Source organism: Pinus tabuliformis, chromosome 9, assembly GCF_031772625.1.
Source record: "Pinus tabuliformis cultivar Carrire ecotype Pingquan chromosome 9, CPIR1, whole genome shotgun sequence".
Classification (NCBI taxonomy): Eukaryota; Viridiplantae; Streptophyta; class Pinopsida; order Pinales; family Pinaceae; genus Pinus; species Pinus tabuliformis.
The window spans coordinates 262,125,374-262,148,852 of record NC_142307.1 but is presented as its reverse complement, the minus strand read 5'-3'; the positions used below and the strand labels follow the sequence as shown (position 1 = coordinate 262,148,852).

Genomic DNA, 23,479 nt, shown 5'->3' with positions numbered 1-23,479 from the left:
AAACGAGTATAAATAAAGATGACAAAAAAATTATAAAAAATATTAAATATTTAAACTAATCTTTACATAGAAGTGAAAAATATCTACAAAGAAATTAAAATAATTGTTGAAAAGCTGTACACTACCTATATTTACAATAACTGCTTAAGCTTCTGGATGTGGCAGGAACGAAAAGGGAAATTCTTAGTTGTGAGAGAAAAATTGAGATTTAATATTCGCCCCAATAAGACCCTCAAAACTTTGGATATCTTGCTTTTACCCTGTCTTGAAAGCTACGAAGCCCGCAATAAGACCCTCAACTTTGTTGTCCAATCAGAAATTAGATAATAAATTTTATATTATTTTCTAATATGAAAACTTTGGTTAAAGTTGTGATACACATCAATATTTTTGGTCAAACAACAGATTAATAGGCGAATCGATTGCTAAAAGTCCAGGCAGGGACTAATAATACATAAACCAAAGTGTATCCGATAAAAAAACGGACTTTAACCAACAGATAAACGGCCTAACAATGTTCCTTCAATCTTGTGCAACTCCAATAAAATAAGTATTTGATAAACGGCCTCACAATGCTCCCTTGAATACTCTCTCGTTGAATTGCTGCTGCTGCTTCTATTTCACCAACCTAAATGCCATTATATGCTGTTTCTTAACCGAATCAAGCAATTCCTAACAACTCCTTCACATCTTTGCAATTCCTAACAACTTCTTTACATCTTTCTGCATACATCAAATGGAAAATATTAGTAATGAGTTCCTTTAATATCCTAAACTTTTTAATCAAAACCCTCTCAATACTAATGTTCTGTTCTTTTGCAAAGCAACCAATTAGAGAGCGATTGAATCTGCAAATCTCCATCAGGAGGATGATTTATCCAGGCACCTCAATACTCAATGGAGACGTAGTTGGAGCATATCGTTCAACAACATTTCCATCTTTGTCCACCAGAAACTTAGTGAAGTTCCAGTTTATGTCTTCTCCAGAAATCCCCCCTGTGCTCGACTTCAAGAACTTGTACACAGGAGCTGCACTACTACCATTAACTTCCACCTACATTACAGAGCTGCCAATTTAGCACCTAGGATATCAAGAATCAACCAGATGGATTGGTTGAGTTTAAATGAATCCTCCTATTGCAGAACAAGAAGAAGTAATATGAGAAAGTATAAAAAACAGAAATAAGATGCAAACCTTGTCAAATATGGGAAACTCTGCTTTAAAACGACTGCAGGCTACTTCTACAATTTGTTCATTATCACCAGGTTCTTGTCCACCAAACTGATTGCATGGGAAAGCCAGTATTTCTAATCCTGGGAAAAATGTTATTGTGGGCATAAAACTGATCAGTAATAGACTAATGTAGTGTCAAGACAGGAATGGAAACAGAACGACCTAAAATAACTGACCCAGGGATCCTATTCCCATACCATAAAAAAGGGTATAGCGCTTTGACCTTCCTTAGTCTTAAGATACATACATTGTCAACAGTTCAACAACCGGATATAATAGGACCGTAATGAAATTTAAGAATTATTTGATCAGGTTAACCAGGTATGTTGGGATAGTACCTTGATCCTTGTACTTTGCATACAGTTCATTTAGCTCAGTATAGTTAGAGGTAGTCAACCCACTGCAGGACAAAGAACAGAGAGTCCCCAGTTAGTCAAGTTTATAAATGGGACAACTTCAGTAACAAAACAAATAGTCCTGCATAATCCTCCATATTTTAGAACTAGACCTTATAAAAGCCTTGATCTGACAAAATTACAGAGCCACAAGCCCTAAAAATTCTTCTTTTCTCTTTCTAATAACAAAAAGTTATATCCATTCTGAAACCATTGATCTCAAACCGAAGGAAAAGGTAGAATTACCATTGAGAGGCAACATTGACGATGATCAAAACCTTGCCCCTGTAGATGCTGAGATCCACGTCATTACCCCTGATGTCCTACATTCAATTTAACACTGTCCATTCAGGATCTCACATGCAAATGGGTGTACCAGAGATAGCAATTCAAAGAAATAATACCAGAGAATGCAATTCAAAGAAATAAATTAAAATTAAACTACAGGTTACCTTGACTGTGAGGTCGTGGACCGAGGAATACTGTTCTGATGAGGTCCCACTCATAGCTGCAAAATGAGCGGAGAAAGCAACTGCAAGACAGAAAAGATCAAAATCTGTATTGATTACTCTTAGTTTGATCCAAAAGGAAGGGCCTGAGAGTGAAGGGCACGAGGGCTACAGAGGGTTTATGGGGTTTATATAGACGTGTTCTGGATATGAGTAACGCAGGGCCGGGGGAACACGGGGACGCGCATATGAGTGATGGGGTCCAAGAAAATGGGGATTTAGTGTGTGAATAGGGATAAGCACGAGTGGGTCCTTGTTTGAGCCTGCAAAAAGTGGTGGTATAAAACAAAGGAAGGGAAGCAAAGTTGCGATAGTTCATAAATTGTGGTGTAGATTAGTTGTAGTTTGGTGGGAGTGTATTGCCATGGGAGTCTGCCTGCCGCAGGGTGGTGCATAGACACCGCCATCTTCACATTGTGCAAATGATGTTAAAACGTGCTCTTTTTGGTCTTCTAGAGAAGGGTTTCTCATGACATCTCAATTTGAGAGAGAGCAGCATGTATGATAGATGTATTGAGATTGTAGGTGGAAATTTTCTAGAATAGTTGAATTGGGTAATGTGTTCCTGTTTAATTTAGGTTTAAATGAAGAAGAATTGAAATTTTAACAATAAAGTATTTTTATTTATGAATTCAATATATAAAATTATTTGTCATGTGAATCACATGGTTACAAGTTTAGTGGGAAAATTATAAAATACCTGGTATTAAATTTATCTTATTTTTATTGTTATAAGAAAATTTAAAAGGCATCAATATTATAAGTAATTTCAATATAATAAATATTTTTTAAAAATAAATAATTGAATTTAATATAATTTTGAGAAAATAGAGTATAATAAAATATTTTGGTATAGAATGGAGTTGTGAAAGTATTGATGTTTTCATTTTTTATTAATTATTTTTATTTTTATTTTTATTTATGAATTAGAGATTGAGATGCCGGTGGATTTAGATTTCAATGTTCAAAAAATTTAATTCAATGGGTTAGTTTGAGCGTTAAATAATCTAAATCATAAAGTAAGGTTGCCAAAATTTTAATTAGTTAATTTATGTTGGAAACCATCCTAAAAATGAGAGAAAGTACTTAAAAGGTTTCCTCAAATGTATATTCCATTAAAAAAATGATATATTGTTATTTATCTTTATGAGATTAAGTTTTACAAAAAAATTGCAACATTGATATCTTCTAACTTAAGGATGTCTTAGTATTATTGGCTTTCTTTGCACAAACTTGACAATTTGTGTTAGTTACTTAAATCTTCATGTCAAACTGAGTGTCTCTTATTATTTGTTCTTATATATTTTATTGTTCTTAAATATACTTATATTGTCTCTTATTATTTGTTCTTAAATATTTTATTGTTCTTAAATATAATTATATTTTCTTTTAAGTATCTCCTATGTATTATCACTAGTTTCAAACTTGGTTGCCTTATAAAATGAAACTCTCAAAATCTAATCTTACTAGCAATATTTGACTAAAGATAAAATAAGGATATGAGGGTGATATTTGATCTACTTACGTGTGCATGGGTTATGAGACCATTAATATAACCCTCTAGGTGCAACCTCTATTCCATCACTATCTTAAAGTGCCCTGTGACTTTTACAATTAGTAACTCTTACGAAAATTAACCTTATTCAATGGTGAAAATCTCTTTGCTTTTTATTCTTAAATTCAACCACTTTAAATCACTTTTTTTTAATTATTATTATAAAAAAGTTTATATCAATTTTATTAACTTTACATCTTCTTTATTCTTTAAAAAGGATTAATTCTTTAGTTTATTAACATTTTTATTCATTTTATTTATTGCCATTATGTTGAATATGACCTTTTATTTTTAACTACTAAATTAAATACATCATATTAAAGTACATTCTTATAGATATCTTCCGCCATACCCTTTAAGAAACCAAACCCAAAATTATAAATGTATATCCTTATATCCATCACTTATAACCATTGAAGGTTTCCAAATGCTAAACTTCTTTACATAATTCACATACTCAGTTTTAATATTAAATTGCAATTGTTTCATTATTAATAATGGATAATTCGTTATTTTATTATTTATTTATAATAATAAAAAAGTCTTTTTCCATAACAATTATCCTTGAATGGTTTGTTTTCTAAATCCTTTACTTAAAACTATTTTCTAACACTTTAATTTTATTTGTTCTTGATGATGGATGGAGTATCTACTTGAAATATTAAACATTTCAAAAGTTCTTATACAATTTATTTTCAAAAAATTCAAACAATGTAACATGAAATTGACGAGAGATATTTAAAAAGTATTAATAACAAATAAAATCAATGTCGATCATAAATAAACTATTTCAATATATGTGTGTATGTGTACAAATTTGATATTGAAATATTTTACTTAAAACATATATTGGAATACTTTATGTATGGTGGTATTGATTTTTTTAGTTATATATATAGACACAAAGACTCTAAATATATCATCCAAAAAATGGAATCAAGTGTCTCGCTAGGTGAAAAGCTATTTGAGAGTGAAATTTCTGGAAGAAAAATTTGCACCTCAAGAGATTTCATCATTCTCAAAGCATAATAAATTTAGTGTTAAAATATATCTATATTAGTATGTTGGTGTAATCTCCTTTAAAAAAAATGTACAAGTTTTCTACTCACATCATAAATACATTATAAAATAGAACTTTTCTTAAATAAACATACGAAACTAAAATACAAATTCAATAAAGATAAATCAATTATTACAATCACCATTATATTACATTTCATTAACAAATAAAGTACAACATAATATAGTTCACCATTACAAAAGAAAGCAACATTAAGAAGATTTGGCTAAATGAAAATACTCAATATTTTATGTGAATGGTTAATAGTGTAATATCTTATTTTAGACGGATGAGATATATTGGATTATATATAAATTTAAAAATGTGTTGTTAAAATGAAAGTGTGTGAGTTTAAATAAATGACCTTGCATGCAAATGATGTAAATATGCTTGCATGGATTCCTAATGTAGAGCTTAAAGATAAGACTTTACTAGTGAATGGTTAGGCATGGTAGAATTATTTAAATACACTTATATGGACTCATGGTAACTTTAAGCAAGGTTTTATAGTAAAATCAAGTTAGGGAAATATTAATGTTGGAATATAATATATAAGGGTCGAAGATGTCATTGCAAAGAGAATGTTTGGAGTTATAATGCACTAGAATAGAAGAGGAAAGGGAACCTATGGGAAGGTAATAATTTACTTCCACGTGTTGTCCTAGGATCTCATTTCTTGTCTAGCATGTGCTTTAAATAAAACCATCCACTTACATTGACTTAGAAACTTAACTGTTTAATACATGAAGAGATTGGTGTGGATGTGTTCTCACATAATTATTGTAACATGAGTCAAGTATCATTAGTGGGAAGCATACGAGTACTTTATTCTCTTAGTCAAAAGAAATTCCAACCATCATTCCCATCAATTCTCTATCATTGTTTTATTCACACTATGATTCTAAGACAGACATTCTATTGAGACACACTCATGATGCATTCTCCCTTGAAAACCATTAATAAATATATAAATTGACAAAAAATAGCCCTATGAAAGACAAATTATTGACCTTGGATGAGAGAAAGATGGTTGTAGTGGAGAAAAGATGTTGGGAAGATTAGGCATCCTTCACACATGGTGTATTTGTTGCCCATTGGATGTGTGAGAGCTAAGTGTTATTCTTTCAAGATATTCCCATAAATCATTCAATGGATTAGATTGTTTCTTCCTAAACTAAGGGGTATTAGAACTAAAGGATATCTACAAGGCACTATTAAGAAAATAAGGGAAATATATTATTCACATTATTTATGGAAATGTAAGAGAATTTCATGGTCTTTTATCGGTTAGATGAGATGCTTGAGTCTTCTATAGTAAGCATATTGGGTGATTCATGAGAGAAAATGAGTTGGGTTGAGCGAGCCACAAGTGAGTAGCTTTGTTCTTTTGGCCATGTGGCCTCATCACTTAGTGGGTAACTTTTGCAAAAGATAGTTATCGTTAGGTAGAATTTTTTCCTAGAAAATTAATTTTTTTGGACTTTCTACTATTAAAACATAAGTTTTATTTATGTATTTATAAATCTACAATATAATGTTATTTATTTCTTTGAAGATGCATATGTGCGAAAAAGAAAACTAGAACTTCTAAAAATTAAAATTGAGTTGCCATGAAATATGTTAATGTATATTTATGTATTTCACTTTCACTGCATCTCTAAAATTGTATTCTTAAATATATTTAAGATTTATTTTAAACTTTTCAGAATGAAGTAATTTTTTGAAATCAAAATTTTCATTAGTATTTACATAAAATAAAAATGTTTTTTTTTTTAATATCTTAACACATAAACTTAACATATCATTAAAAACTAAATTCACAAAATTGATAAATAAACAAATTATAAATTAAGATTCATAAATAAACAAATTATAAATTAAGATAGGTACTCAGTAACTCATGTATAAATTTCCAAAAAAATAAATAAATAAATTATAATGTAATTAATTCTTTCATTAATTATTTTATTTTTATTTTTTAAATTTATGAATAATATAAACTAAATTTAAGCGTATAGAAAATACCAACTCTATAAATAATCCCTATGAATTTGACGTCTAACGTATTTCACATTTGTTGAAAAATTTTCCCTATCAGGGAATTTGAAGTCCCATAGGACATATTTTGGATTTCATAACTTATTTGACAGTTGTTGAAATTTTTTTGGATTTCATAGCGTATTTGACAGTCGTTGAAAATTTTTCACCGTTAAATTTGAGGTGTGTTATAACAAGTAAACTATCAAAATGACTTCCAATTTTAAAGTTAAACCGTCAAAATCTCTAATACCTTAACCGCAAGTAAAGATAGCCTACAATAGAATATTATGAATATTATAATACCTCATTCAACTATACTTACAAATTATAGTACATTACATTAACTTTATGATAGTACATTACATTAACTTTATGTCAATAGATTGGTGAGAATTTTAACACTGTATTTATGCTCCTATTTATTAGGATACTAAACCCCTATGGACAAAATATGGTTGGTATATGTCTGTAATTAGTATTATTTTTCACTTTTTGTTGAACTTTTGGGGTTCACGAGTTTGTTTAGTTATCATCAACAAATATTGGGTTTCCATTAGATTTAGAATGTGCACGGAAATAGTAAGTTCATAGTTCCATCCTTCTATGCATCCTTGCCTCTTTGAGCAGGAATGCGCTGCTGAAGAAAGCTTATGAGCTCTCGGTGCTTGCGATGCTAAAGTGGGACTTCTATTTTTCTCCTCAACAGGGAAGTTATAAGAATTCACCAATCTCATGTGTGTTCGATGAGTATTTTCCCTAACTATTAGATTTATATTCTGCATAATTCTTTGGAATGTTTGACTTCTCGACTTCTATTTTTCTCCTCAACACAAAAGTTATAAGAATTCACCAATCCCATGTGTGTTCCATGAGTATTTTCCCTAACTATTAGATTTCTATTCTGCATAATTCTTTGGAATGTTTGACTTCCCTTTTATTCGCTAGACTATTAATGTGTATTTCCCTAGATTGAATGTTTGATTTCTCTCATTATTATTTCTCACTCTCTATTTACATAAAGCAATGAAAACTTTTTAGGGATAACTGTAAAGTGATCTACTCTTGGAATGTCTCTGCCATTATTTCGGATATAACATGAATACGTAGTTAGATACATGTTTGATTATCATTAGATATATTTTTTATTATCGTTTCACAGTTCCACATAAATGATTCATTGTTCTTTCATTTGGAGAGAAAATTTTGGACATAACTGTCTATGTTGATTGGTTAAAGAAAGGCATTAGCTTTTATTCTGGACTTGTAAAGCTTTAGGTTGATATGATTCATTGTTCTTTCACATTGGACTCCTGAGAAAATTTTGGGCATAATTGTCTACTATTGACTGGTTAAAGGTCAAAGGCATTAGTTTTTATTTTGGAATTGTAAAGCTTTAGATTGATGATAATTCAGAACTGAAATAAACATTTGGCAATTGATAATTATGTAATTATTGGGTTAAGTTCCAACGGTTTTCAAAGAAGGCTTTCCTTACCCCAAAACTAGAGGCTTTCCTTACACTAAAACTCGAAGGGACTTATATTGAAGTTTCAAAGCAATAGAAATTGATAACTCCTTTGTATCCATTTATTTTATTTCTCCAATGTGTGTGCAGGGGGATATTCAATGCACTCAACATTTGTGAAAATGAGGTATTTCTCTTAACTGAGCAAAGGTTGTAGTTTTTTGTTGGTAGAGGTTGCAGTTTTTAGTTGGCATCTATTTCTAAATTTACTTAGAACCTAAAATAAAGGGCATTGAAAATGTAAAAACGTCATGAAATTTTTGTTTGACGGGCAAGAATTAGTTGGCATCCTACACTCTGTGAAACGATTTGGAAAGAGGTTGTCTAATTAGGGAGGTTGACACTTCTAAAATTACTTAGAATGTAAAATAAAGGGCATCGAAAATGTAAAAACGTCATGAAATTTTTGTTTGACACCTGAATCAAACAGAGACATGGAAAAAATTCATATTATACCTCCACTTCTAGGGATGGACTGAAAATGCATGCTTATGTTGAAGAAATGGACTCCATAGTTGAATTTTTGGTGAAAAATTGGTCCAAATGAATATAAACTTGACTGCCTTCTAGATTGGTCAAATATGGACCCTCAAGAATCTCAAACATTTCCCTAAAGATTATTTTCCATTGGTTGAATGGAATTCAATTATCCATATGACAAATCTGATCACACCATCATATTCCTTGCGAAAAACTGAGAAAAATGAGTATAAACCTGGCTTGGTTCTTAGACCGACATTTTCAGGCCTCGAGGGAATCTCAAAGATTCTGTTATGTAACCAACTCACAAAATAGAAGAAAAGATAGATCAACGACTTAACAATCAACCTCTTCGAGGGGACAACCTCCTTTACATTACACAAATGAATAATTCTTGGATGATACAAATGACAAAACCTCCTTTCTATATATAGGAGTCTAAGGGGTCATAATATAATCAAAGACGACATAACAATAATAATACAAGGGCACAACAATAACAATAGTGGGCTTCTATGGGGCATAATAATAATAATATGGGGACAATAGGGGTACAAAAATAACAATAAGGGATACAATGACAATAATAATGGGGTAATCACTAGTATTATAGGGACCTAACATGCCCCTCAAAAGTGTTGTCCTCAACGCTTGAGTAGTTCTGGATGCTTCTGTATAAAATTCTCACCCTCCTATAAGTAATCTTCAGTGGGTAAGTTCTTCCACTTAATGAGATACTCCAAAATTGATCAATTTCGTAGCTGCCAAGTTCTTGTTTCTGTGACTACTTCAGGTTCCAATATGATTTTTCCTTCCTCCTCAAGTTATGGCAATATTGCTTGAACTCAGAGTTTGTCACCTATAACCTTCTTTAAACATGAAACATGGAAAACTGGGTGCACTCAGGAAGCCAGAGGAAGCTCCAATTTGTATGCCATAGTACCAATCTTTTGCAACACCTTGTACGGACCATAATACTTTAGTGATAATTTATTATCCTTCTTAGCTTTCTTGAGGGACATTTGTTTATATGGTTTTACTCATAGGAATACCGAGACACCTACATCAAAACTTCTTGTGTTGCGATGTTGATCTGCCTATTGTTTCATTCTATTCTACGACAAAGTGAGGTTATCCTTTAAGAGTTGGAGAACTTGTTGTTGATGCTCGATGTGATCTTCCACTGCTTGAACCTTAGAATTTTCTCTTAGATGTGATGTGATGGATGATGGATGATATCCATAAAGTGCCATAAATGGGGGAATCTTTGCTATAGTATGGAAGGAAGTGTTATACAACCATCCAGCCAGAGGCAACAATTTGACCCATTGTGTTTGTTTATCAGATACAAAGAAACGAATATATCCTTCCAAACATTTGTTTACTATCTCAGTTTTCCCATCAGATTGTAGATGATAACATGAGCTATGAGCTAACTTAGTACCAAGACAAGAAAATAATTATTCCAAAAATTTCCAGTGAAAATGGGATCTCTTTCGCTTACAATAATCTTTGGGTTTCCATGTAGCTTTTGAATTGTTTCCATAAATGCAGTAGAATTGTAGTGGCTTTAAAAGGATGTGATAATGCACAAAAGTGTGGATACTTGGTAAGTTTGTCAACTACCACCATGATCACACTCTTTCCTTTGGACTTGGGTAATCCTGCGATAAAATGCATTGAAAGCTCCTCCCAACATTGGCTTGGAATGGATAAAGGTTGTAATAGACCTGGGATCTTAATTGTTTCAACTTTATTTTGTTGGCAAACCAAACATCCCGCCACAAACTTTTGAATATCCAATATAAGGCCATCCCAAAAAAAATCCTTCTTAACCCTGTGGTAAGTTTTTAAAAATCTTGAGTGCCCTCCTAAGCGACACGTGTGCAATTCCATAAGAATCTTTTGTTTGAGTTGGGAATTCTTACATAGGTATAAGCGATCTTTGTACCATAACGAATCATTTTTCCAGCTAAATGTATTAGATGTACTCGGATCTTGTTGTATCTTTTGAATGAGTGCCCATAGTTCTTCGTCATTCTTCCATTCATCCCTTGCTTCATTTATCCAATCTGGTTGGATAATAGAAATGGCGCGAAGAAATGCTTCCACATTCTCATCATTTTTTGACAATGCATCTGCCACAACATTTTTCTTCCCTTTCTTGTAGATGATTTCAAATTCATAACCCAACTTCTTTATGACCCATTTTTGTTGCTCATATGAAGATAATATTTGCTCTAAAAAGATTTTAAGACTATCATGATCCGTTTTTACCTTGAAGTGTCTTCCCATTAGGTAGGGTCGCCATTTCTTAAGTGCATGTAGTATTTCCAACAATTCCTTCTCATAAATAGCATTGTGTAAATACTTTCCTTTTATTGGACGACTTTCGAAAGAAATGGGTCTTTCTTCTTGCATTAAAATAACACCAATTCCATTTCCTGAGGCATCACATTCCACCACAAAGGTTTTTGTGAAGTCTGGCATAGCTAAGACCAGTGCTTGGCACATTTCCTCTTTAAGATGTTCAAAAGCCTTCATTTCTCCCGGAGTCCATGAAATTGCATCTTTCTTCAATAATGTTGTTAGAGGTGTTTTTATTTGCCCATAATTCTTAACAAACTTGCGATAATACCCTGTTAACCCGAGAAATCCTCGCAGATGCTTTATGGATGTGGGAATTTTCCATTCCTTAATGGCTTTAATTTTGCTAGGGTCTACTTTCACACCTTCATGAGATACAATATGACCCAAATATTCCACCTCTTGTACTCCAAAGAAACATTTCGAGCTTTTTGCATATAATTGTTTCTCCTACAATAGTTTGAGTACCCTATCAACATGTTAAACATGATCCTTCCAAGACTTGTTGTAGATTAGTATATCATCAAAAAATACTAACACAAATTTTCTAAGGGTTTGAAAATGGAATTCATCAAACCTTGAAATGTAGAAGGTGCATTGGTAAGGCCAAAAGGCATGACCAAAAATTCATAATGACCCTCATGAGTTCTAAATGTTGTTTTTGGAATGTCTTCAATCTTCATTCTGATTTGATGATATCCTGAACGAAGATCCAACTTGGTGAAGTAAATTTATCCATGCAATTCATCCAATAATTCATCAATGACAGGAATGGGAAATTTGTTTTTAATAGTGAGCTTGTTGAGATCCCTATATTCTGGACAGATACGCCATGACCCATCCTTCTTGTGCACTAATACTACTGGAGCAGAGAAATAACTTTGACTAGGTTGAATTATGCCAGTCTCTTGGCATGCCTTAGCCCTTTTACAACTTGTGCATGGTGATTTATGTGGTCCACTTCCAGTTGTTTCATTCTTGGCTATAAGTATTTCTTAACTTGCATTGATGATTTCTCTAGATGCACTTGGTTATACTTCTTAAAACTCAAGATTGAAGTCTTTAACATGTTCTTGGCCTTTGTTGAGAAACAATCTGGACATCAAATTCTTAAGCTGAGATGTGATAATGGTGGATAATATGTTAACAAAAAAATCATCAACTCTGAGCATGGAATTCAATTGCAACATATTGTTCCATATACTCCACAACAAAATGGTGTAGCTGAAAGGAAGAATCACATCTTAAAGGAAATGGCTAATTGTATGCTTCAATCTAAAGGAATTAGTCTTAATTTTTGGGCAGAAGCAATTAACTGTGCAAATTACATAGTAAATCACACTCCTACTAAGGTTTTAAAGAGTATCACTCTAGAAGAAGCATGGAGCTCAATTAAACCAGATGTAAGTCACTTTCATGTTTTGGGAAGCGAAGCATGGGCCCATATTCGAGATGAGAAACATAAATCCTTAGAACCTAAGAGTGAAAGATGTATTTTTGTTGGATATTCCGAAGATGTCAAAGGATATATACTTCTTCAACCTAAATCCAAAAATGTTATCATTAGAAGAGATGTAAATGCTGAAAATATATTGGCCTACGAGCCTAGCTCCACAGATGTGCCACCTATCTCTATCCATTCTACTTCTGGAAATATTCCTTCTTCAGATGATGACAGCGAGGATGAAAATCCTCCCCCACATTCTCAAGATCCTAGTTTAGCTCCTCAACTTCCAAAATGGGTCTGCGCTACTCAGGATGCAACAGGTGCTCTTGTAGGTGATCCTAAAGATCAACATCGTACACATTCTCAATTCGATAGAGCCTCTTCTTTACGGGCTCAAGCTTTATCGAATTATGATCCTAACACCTTTGCAGAAGATTTAGGCCATCCAGATTGGGATATAGCTATGAATGAAGAATATCGTTCATTATTGCCAAATGATACATGGGACCTTGTTCCTCTTCCAAAGGGATGAAAACTTGTTAGATACAAATGGGTTTACAGAACCAAGTTTGGACCAGATGGGAAAGTTAATAAACATAAGGCTCATCTTGTTGCTAAGGTTTTTTCACAGGTTGAAGGCATTGACTATACTGAAACCTTATCCCCTGTTGCCAAAATGAACTCTATCCGCCTTGTTCTTTCCCTTGATGCCTCTTTCGAATGGGAAGTCCATCAGATGGATGTTAAATTTGCCTTCTTGCATGGGGACTTGCATGAAGAAATCTATATGGAACAACCTCCCGACTTTATAAAAAACGACTGAAGCCTTGTATTTTGGCTTAAGAAATCCCTTTATGGTCTCAAGCGAGCCCCTCAGGCTTGGTATGCCAAAATGGATAGCTTTCTTTTAGATACTAGCTTTTCTAGGTGTCATTCTGACAATACTGTCTACACCAAGAAAGTGGGTAAGTCTCTTATCATTCTTGTTCTCTATGTTGATGATCTTATCCTTACTGGTAGTGATCCCAACCTTATAAACCATCTGAAGTCCAGCCTTAAAAATCCGTTTGAACTGACAAACCTAGGACACTTGCATTATTTTCTTGGTCTTCAAGTCTTGCAATCCAAAGAAGGTATTTCCCTTTCCGAGTCCAAGTATGCCTATGATCTTCTATGCCACTTTCACATGGAAGACTATAAGCCAACCCCTTCTCCCTTTCTGTCTGGAGCCAAACTTCCAGTCACTTGTACTTCCCCTGAAGTTGATTCTAAATTATACCGTCAACTTGTTGGAAAACTTTTGTATTTGACCCATACACGTCTTGACCTTTCCTTTGTTGTTGGCCTTGTTGCTCAGTCTATGAAAAACCCACTTGAAAGTCACTGGAAAGCAAATAAAAGAATACTTCATTACGTTCGAGGTACAGTTCCATTTGGGATTCATTATAGTGCAAAAGCATCTCCTCTATTGGTTGGTTCAACTGATTCTGATTGGGCTAGTGACCCTGATGATCAAAAGTATACTACAGGTTATGTCTTCACCCTTGGTTTTGGACCTATTATATTGGCTTGCAAGAAACAAAGTGTCATTTCTCTTTCTTCAACAGAAGCAGAGTATCATGGTGTTGTTGAAGCTAGTAAGGAAGCCTTGTGGCTTCGTCAAATCCTTTTAGAGTTTGGTTTTCAGTAGCAGCAACTGACTACACTTTGGTTAGAATCAAAGTTCCATTCAACTATGCAAAGATCCAGTCCAACATCAACGCAAAAAACACATTGAACTACACATGCACTTTATCGGAAAGCTCATTCATGACCATGTTCTTGAAGTGCAATATTGTTCAATCGATGATCAAGTTGCATACATCTTTACAAAGGCTTTCACAAAGGCAAAGTTTACTAAACTTCGATTTATGGTTGGAGTTCAGGAAGTTGTCACTAAGGGGGGATAGGCTCTAATGCCTCCTTCCTTCTCGTATTGTGTCATCTTTGTACATCCTTCAATCCTATTCCAAGTTGTTCGTAAGGGGGATTTTAGGATATTCCGACACATAGGAAATAATTAAGTATAACTTGGTCTAGTTGATAGTTAGCTAAAGTGTGTTTCTTTAGTATGTACTTTTTGTAACTTACAATTCAATCGTCGCAATATGTTCTAGACATGAAGTGATTTGACGGTTCATTCTCTCCTCGGTATTAACGACACTTGATCCATGGCTTAACACCTAATTGGTCCATGATCTCTATTTAAAGAGCATGGAGGCTCATTTGTTAGGTGATCGTTTATGAGAGAATATTATTTAATTTTTCTTTCTTTTACATTAATAAATTTCCTGAAGTGGTCGTGTTGGCTCAGGTCATGGATTGTTTCCCTCTTTGAGGGTTTTAACCACGTCAAGAATACTAGTGTACTAATCTGTGATCTATTTGTGAGCGGTGTCCTTTGGTGTTCCATCTAAGGAACTTACCATGTAAATTCCTACAATAGAAGAACTGGAAAGACTGTTATGACCTATTACAATTGGAAATTATGGATGTCCTCCTGGAAATTGGAAACTAGAAACCCTCTAACAAATTCTGGAAATTCCTCCCATGTGTTTTTCTCTTCCTTCCCTACATAGATCTGCAACTACAACCCCTGTTGTAAATCTTCTATGCCCATATATGCTCAATGAATCAACTGATCTGCTCACCAGAACTGCTTCCCAACAACCACACTGCCTACTGAAATTCTACTCTAGGTAAATCAAACTTTTCCTACACTATACGTGTGGAAATCAATTTTCCTGCCCAACAATTTGCACCCCTAGCCAAGTCTACATGGCTCTAAATATTGTGCTTCAAATCTGTGTCTGAAACTGTGTGATCTCTCAATATTTCTCTTCTAAGCCTATGATCTGATCACTAACACTTTGATACCATGTGAAATTTCCATGAATGAAACAACTACAAATTATTCTCCTAATTGATTAGTAGTTTATTTGTTTACGACAAATATAAAATAACTCATTGATGCATTCTTCACAATAAAATTATGTCACAGAAATAAAGAAATTAGGAATTGAGAAATAGATAAACCCCAATAAAATTTGACACAATTATTTTTTACTAAATTTACCGAGAAAAAACTCGAAGGGAAAATTGGTGTAACAGATGAGGGTTCATTTTATTATGCAACAAATATATAGAATTACATTTTGGATGCCCTACTAGAGATCCTCTAGAAATCTATCTCAACTAGAAAATAATATGGGAAATGTTTTTCCCTCACAGCAACTTGATATGGCCCTCTCTAGAAAATTCGCACGTCTTAGCTAATTATTACAGCCAGACTAGAAATGTTCACTATCTACTAGAGAGAAATTACTCTTTCTCTGGAAACACTTTTATCAAGTCATCTTGCCTCCTCCTGCCCCTTTGGATCTAATTCGTTATGCCTCTGAGATGTAGATCTTGGATCTTGCACTTCACTCTAGATCTTACACTCGCTCTTTTTGGGAAACTTGGCAACTTGCAATGCAGATTTTCGGCCTCCCTACTAGATAATTATATCTCCCTTTCCTTGATTTAGAAACTAGAAAACCCCTTAAGAATTTCTCTGAAAATTCTTCCTGCTGCAAATCCCTACTACTCGTTTTCCATGGCTTGAGCTACACACTCACTAGATATACAAACTCGGTAGCTCAATCTTCCTTGATCGTGTCAATCTCTCTAATGCAGTTTATGTCTTCTCCAAGCCCCTTCGACCTACTCTTATAATCTCTCGTTGAGTCTTCAACGGTCACGTTTTAATCTCCACCAACAACTAAGATCAATTAAAATTCATCAATAGACGTCTCTAGAGAAATCTCGAACATCCTTATTTAACTACTTTTAATTTATCACTTTTCCTAAGTTAGACTCAGGAAATATTTTAATTATGGAAAATTAATTTAATTACGGTGTTTCCCAAGCTTATGTCGTGAATTTTTTTTATAGGTTTGGAGATCTATTGTTCCTTAGCCTCTTAGCATCATCTGAGACTAGAACACCTATCTGATGCTACCATAAAATAAAATGATTGATATTATTTCAAATAAATGATACATATAATGGAGGTGACTGCACTATAACCCGCATTCAAAAATTATTTGGGTAGAATCCACAACTGTACAAATAATAATGTTAGTTCAATGAATGTAGCCCATTACTCAACACATAATCCTTATATTTCATATGACATTCGATTTGGATTATAATTGTACTTCTGGTTTTCACCCCGAGACCATGACTATGCCACGAGTCTATACCTTCCAAGGGCAACCTTCCATGTAAATCCAGTTTTTTGTTGCATGGGTTTTATTTTACTTACATTTTGAAAATAACCTAAGGCCATAGCTAATACATGAAAAATTTCACTAGCATGGCTAGCTACCGAGCCCACATTTCATTCTATGGAAGTGGGTAAGTTTTTTTTTCTTTTTTGCCAACATATAAATATTTAGTTGTTTAATGCCATCAATTTCATGCCCTTCACAGTCTGCCCTAACTAGCTTACAATCTTACTAACTTGAAATCCCATCATGAATACTAAAAAGTGGTTTCCATCACTTTGCGTCTAGTATACTTATGAAAAATATAATGAGCCTGACCATGTAAATCGCAACAAATTTCATGGCCACAAGCTATTCTCCAACCCACATACTTCTTTTCTCTATGATGTCAGGTTCAACCATACCATCTTGGCTCAAAATATTAGGTTAATCCATACTAGTTTAAAATATGCTAAGGAATACCATGGCTCATTCAAAGAGAATTTTTCCACTTATGTAGTTGTATGTAGCTTGGCCACAACAAGGAAGGAGGGCAAAGCCTGTCCCTCACAAAACCAACGTGCGACCTATGTTCGGTCTCACAAAGAGAGGCACCAAAATCATTCACCTTGCATACATTTGGGTTATGTTGCAACCCCTGGTTTATGAATTTGGGCTATCATTATACCCACAACCCACAATTTATATCCTATGCTTTCCAAGCCTGCATTTTAATTCATCGTAAACAGACATGTTATCACTTTATTTTCTCATGTGTTTGAAAGTTGTATTTGGACCTGTTGATGCCCCGAAAATCGTTGTATCAACATTGGTCATAGATTAAGTATTTTTATTTATGAATTTAATATATAAAATTTGTCATGTGAATGGTTACAAGTTTAGTGGGAAAATTATAAAATACCTGGTATTAAATTTATCTTATTTTTATTGTTATAAGAAAATTTAAATGGCATCAATATTATAAGTAATTTTAATAAAATAAATATTTTTTAAAAATAAATAATTGAATTTAATATAATTTTGAGAAAATAGAGTATAATAAAATATTTTGGTATAGTATGGAGTTGAGAAAGTATTGATGTTTTAATTTTTAATTTTTAATTTTTATTTTTATTTATGAATTAGAGATTGAGATGTAGGTGGATTTAGATTTAGAGGCTCCATCGAAAAAGAGATAGTGGGAATTGCTTCCTTGGAGCCAACTTGAGAATTCTTCTTCTTTGGTTCTTATTTTCCAACGATGTTTGAGGATGTTGGGCTAGATGCTGGCATTACATTCTATTTGATTGCTATTGCTTTTATCTAAAAAATGGCCGATAAAATCCCTTTCTTCAACAATTTTCTTCAGATTTTTAGCAGAAATGGTTTCTAAGGTTAAACTTTTTGCCTTGCTGCAGAATTTCCTTATGATGGTTTCCTTGTCTTTGAAGATCATGCAGTTCCTTGCCAACCAAATTTTCCATAGAAGGGCGTAGGGGAGAGCATCCCAAATCCATTTGGATATATTGTTCTTCTTATGCTTCCAAGGGTAACTCTTCTTCCAGAGATTCAAAACCGCACCAATGGAGTTTTTGGGATTCCATGGAAGATGGTCATTGGGGGATATTCCACTCTAGCAAGAAATTGCAAAAGGATAGGTGATAAAGAGATGTTGGATGGTTTCTTTTGCTTCTTGATAGTTTGGGCATCGAGAAGGTCCTGTTATACCTATCTTTTGCAGATTATCAGTGGTGAGTATTTTCCCTTTCAGGAGGGTCCAAATGAAGAATTTGATTTTGGGAATGGCCTCAGACTTCCACACAATTTTCTAGTGCATCCAAGCAGGAGCAGGATGATCTTTGTTCCACAAATATTGGTGGCCATCTTGAATTGTATAGTTAGAGCCTATAGGATCCCATCGAAAACTATCAATGCCATTTTTAATAATGGGTGCAATGCTGTGGAGGTGAGCCTGGAGATTGTCGAAGCTCTGCTTGAGATCTATGGGAATGGGTGGAAAATTCCATCCCATCCATATTTGTGAGTGGGTGTCCCATTGCGAGATTTGGTCCAAATAATGTATTCCTTTGTTGTAAAAAAAGAGAAGGATTTTATCCGTACCTGGTTAATCGCTAATAGATTGGTTCTCCATTATTTTTTCTACTCCAATTTTGATACTACTGCCTCCCCTGGGGACTTTGGAGGTGTTTTGGGCCAAAAAAGGGATTAATTTTTTTCTTAATTTCCAAATTTTTGAGCTGTTTCTAGTGGATATTTCGCAGTCCAAAAGCTGTTGTCTTGGACAGCTTAGATATTTTGCTTCTAGCACTCTTTTCCACCAAGCCAGTTGTTCACTGATTAGTCTCCACACGATCTTGCCCCCAAAAGCCAGATTTGAGAGCTTGGGAGATCTGATTTCGAGTCCTACACAATCCTGGCCTTGAATTACTTGCTTCCAGCTAACAAGATTGAACTTCTTTTTCTCATTTTTCCCCCTTTCCGGAGAAAATGGCAGAGTATACTTTCCATTTTATAATGGAAAATGGTTGGAGCCTGCATTAGTGTGAATTGGGAAAGCGGAAGAGAAGAGAGCCCTGATTTTAGGAGAACAAGGAGGCCTGCCGGGTTAAGCCATGTAGAACCACACTGCTGCACTTTCCTCTTCATTTTATCTATAATTGTGTCCTAGAATTTAGCTTTTAAAGGCCCAATGCTCACAGGCATTCCCAAGTAAGTGAAGCATTCCCAATTTAGTTTGCAAGGAACCCCAAATGTGTTGGCTATATTATGGAGAGTTTGGGTTGTTGCATGCCAATAGATGCAGCTTTTTAAATGGTTGATCATACCTTCTGAATAGCTCATATATTTGTCCAGAAATGCTTCAAAACGACAGGCTATTGTGATAGATGTTATGAAACCAGCTCACAAAAAGATAGAAAAGATAGTTTAATGCCTTAGAATTTAGCCTCTTCGAGGGGGAAACCTCCTTTACATTATAGAAATGAACAATTCTTGGATGATAAAATGAAAAGACCTCCTTTCTATATATAGGAGTCTAAGGGATCATAATATAATCAGAGCCGACATAACAATAATAATGTAAGGGCACAATAATAACAATAGTGGGCTTCTATGGGGCACAATAGTAACAATATGGGCACTACATGGGCACATCAATATAATAATGGGGTTTTACTAATAACAATATGGGGTTACACTAGTAGTATAGGGGCCTAACATGCCCCTGTCCTTCAAAAAGTGTTGTCCTCAACGCTTGAGTAGTTCTTCATGCTTCTATATAAAATTCCTGTCCTCCCATGTGGAATCTTTAGCGGGTAAGTTCTTCCACTTGATGAGATACTCTGAAATTGATCGATTTCGTGGTTGTCGGGTTCTTGTTTCTGTACTGCTCCAGGTTCCAATATGATTTTTCCTTCCTCTTCAATTTCTGGCAATATTGTTTGAATTGGGATCTTTTGCAACTTTTGAATAAGTAGCCATACTTCTTCATCCTTCTTCCATTCATCCCTTGCTTCGTTTATCCAATCTGGTTGGATAATAGAAATATCACAAAACAATGCTTCCACATCCTCATCCTTTCTTGAGAGTTCATCTGCAACAAAATTTTGCTTCCATTTTCTATAGATGATGTCAAAGTTATAACCCAGCATATTTGTGACACATTTTGTTTGTTCTTCTAAAGATAATAGTTGTTCTAAAAAGTATTTAATACTATCATGATCCATTTTTACCTTGAAGTGTCTTCCCGTTTGGGAAGGTCACCATTTCTTAAGTGCATGTAGTATTGCCAACATTTCCTTCTCATAAATAGCTTGCTTGAGATGTAGCAGTAAAAATACCCAATCACCTACATCAAAACATTTTTCACTATGATGTTGATCTACCTGTTGTTTCATTCAATTTTGCACCAAAGTGGTGTTATCCTTTAAAAGTTGGAGAACTTGTTGTTGAGGCTCGATGTGATCTTTCACTGCTTGAACCCTTTTCTTCTTGATATGTCCTTCTATATTTAGAGTTTGAGGAGTGGTAATTTCTTCCAATCCTTTACAAGATATGGTCGGATTCATTTCTTGATGCTCAATGTGATCTTTCATTTCCTGAACATTTTTCTTCTTGATATGTCCTTCTATCTTGATAGTTTGAGGAGTGGTAATTTCGACCAATGAATTACAAGATATGGTGGGATTCATTTCTTCTTTCGCAATGTGATCTTTCACTTCTTGCACCTTTTTCTTCTTGATATGTCCTTCTATCTTGAGAGTTTGAGGAGTGGTAATTCTCGCCAATGCTTTACAAGATATGGTCTGATTCATTTCTTCTTTCTCTGGGGTTGGGTCCTGGTGTATATCCTCTTCTTTTGATGTTTCTTGATCGTTTTCTTCCTCCTCTTCATACTCTATGTAAAATAATTTCTTCTCAGCACACTTATGACCTTTAGTGCATTTGCTATCACAATTGTAACAAAGCCCTTTTTCTCTTTTTCTTCCAATTGTTGCGGTGTAACTGTTAGGGTCCCACCCTAACCCCCTTATTTATGTAATGGGATCACGTCATATTCAAGAGTCAATAAAGCCCATATTAATAATTGTAAGTGGTTAACCTGCAATTAATGACGGGACCACAGTTAGTTGCAAATGGGCCGTAGTATTAGATAGATGGTATTAATAAAACCCACGGTATTGATCCATGGTATTGCATGTATGAGCCATATATAAAGGATAGAGACTCCCTGCGAGGAGTATAGAGTCTTATTTTGTAATCGAGCTCTGCTCTATCGGAGGTTGCCCCCTCGAAGAGGTAAGTGAACTTTACTCTCTCAATAATAAAATCATTGTTGTTCTATGTTCTAGGTATCTTCTCTTCGCATATTCTGTATTTGGGTATCGTTTTGCAGGTTAAGAGCATAACAAGTGGTATCAGAGCACTTTCCAGGGCCGGTGGGATCTCCATTTCTTAGCAATTTTTTTTTTTGGGCTAGAGACGTGTTCCGGTGTCTTTAAACCACGAGATCTGTCGTTGAGCGCATAAACCTATGGATTTGGCGATGCATGCACGCAGGAAATACAAGAGGTGGTCACGTCTGTTGGACTCCCTTGTAACCCCTGTGGGTACCCCTTCTAGTAGTAGCGCATTAGATAGAACTGCGCACGAACTATCTTCCACATACCCTCTGGGTATATCGGATGCCCCCTAGGATCCTTTGAAACCTCTCCATAGATAAACCGTCAGTCGTCTTGCGGCTACAGTACACCGAGAACAGCACTCGAAGAGATTACTCGCCCGTACGATAAGGTAGTCGGGTTGTACGGCTAAGGGTACGGTCGATCCTCCTTAGTTAGAGCCCTGAAACATTGGGCCGAGTACTACTGCCAGCCCCTAATGTATATTGCTATCTATAGCACCTGACACTCCTCAAGACCATAGTTCCCTTTTCTATCAGGGGATCACACATCATCTCTTCCAGATCCGCTTGTGCAAAGGGGTGCAGCAACAACAGACATCAGTCCTGCAGTCTCGAGTTCGCAGATCAACCATTCCGATCTATTAGATCCATCAGATCCGTAGTAGCAGTCTGTTCCGCCGCCCAGAGCTATCCGATCCGCCATTCAGATATCTAAGATCGACCAGATCGGAATCGTTGTGAAGGGTTCCTATACCGGGGTATAATTTTCGTAGGACTTTTGGCCGCATTGACATGTTGAGGAATTGGAAACTGTAGTATTGATAAGGAAGGAGTAAAACTCCGTTAGGAGTTTTCAAAAAAAAAAAAGTCTGAGATCTTCCGGGGCGCTTATTGGTGATCTAGCCCATCAGAATCAGGATGACGAGCTGAGAACAGTGGTACCATTCAATTCTTAGTGAAAATTTTTTAGGCGGTCCCAACTTTCCAAAAAAAATCAGGTTGGTGTATGGTAGAAACTAGAGCTCAACCGATGGCCAATGAAAGGATGGACAAACTTGAAGAATCCATGCAAACCGTCCACGTTCAGCTTAACCGACTAAATAGCCTGGTCGAGGGCATGCTCCAGAAGGGCAAGGAGCAAGCCCACGAGGAGGTGTATAATGGCAATGGACACAATGAGGGTGAGTCTAGCCACTCTCCTCACGTCTGGCACACCCACCAACAACCCCGTCAGCGACCTCCCAAGTTGGATATGCATAAATTTGACGGTTCTCACCCGTCGGCATGGATAGCCCAAATGGAGCAGTATTTCAATCTGAATCGCATCTTAGATGATGAGACTCAGCTTATGGTGGGGAGCATGTACTTGGACAATGAAAGGTGGCAATGGTGGGAATGGCATCAACGTTGCAATGGACCTTTTAGGACTTGGCCCAAATTCACAAAAGCTCTTCAAGACCGCTTTGACCAGGAATCTTCTTTTTTGGGTCATCTTACTAAGCTCCGATAGACTGGTACAGTGGATGAATATATTACAGCTTTTGAAGCCTTAGCCTTCCGCACTTGGGGTCTCTCAGATGTGTTCTACACGAAATGTTTTATCAGCGATCTTAAAGAAGCTATCAAAGCCCAAGTCCTACTGCACCACCCTCCC

The 23,479-nt window shown here is 35.0% G+C and overlaps 1 protein-coding gene across 1 annotated transcript in view; it reads right to left on the bottom strand.

Moving 5' to 3' along the window:
* Positions 1-580: 580 nt before the first annotated feature.
* LOC149148194 (putative phospholipid hydroperoxide glutathione peroxidase) overlaps positions 581-23,479 on the bottom strand; it is a 76,735-nt gene continuing 53,836 nt past the window's right edge. Inside the window, exons 2-7 of the mRNA XM_089444889.1 lie at positions 2,082-2,224; positions 1,876-1,952; positions 1,573-1,634; positions 1,196-1,314; positions 887-1,054; positions 581-723 (exon numbers count right to left, since the gene is read on the bottom strand). Of these exons, the coding sequence (XP_089301015.1) occupies positions 685-723; positions 887-1,054; positions 1,196-1,314; positions 1,573-1,634; positions 1,876-1,952; positions 2,082-2,135 (519 nt within the window). The 5' untranslated portion in view covers positions 2,136-2,224 and the 3' untranslated portion in view covers positions 581-684. The remainder of the gene's footprint in view (positions 724-886; positions 1,055-1,195; positions 1,315-1,572; positions 1,635-1,875; positions 1,953-2,081; positions 2,225-23,479) is intronic.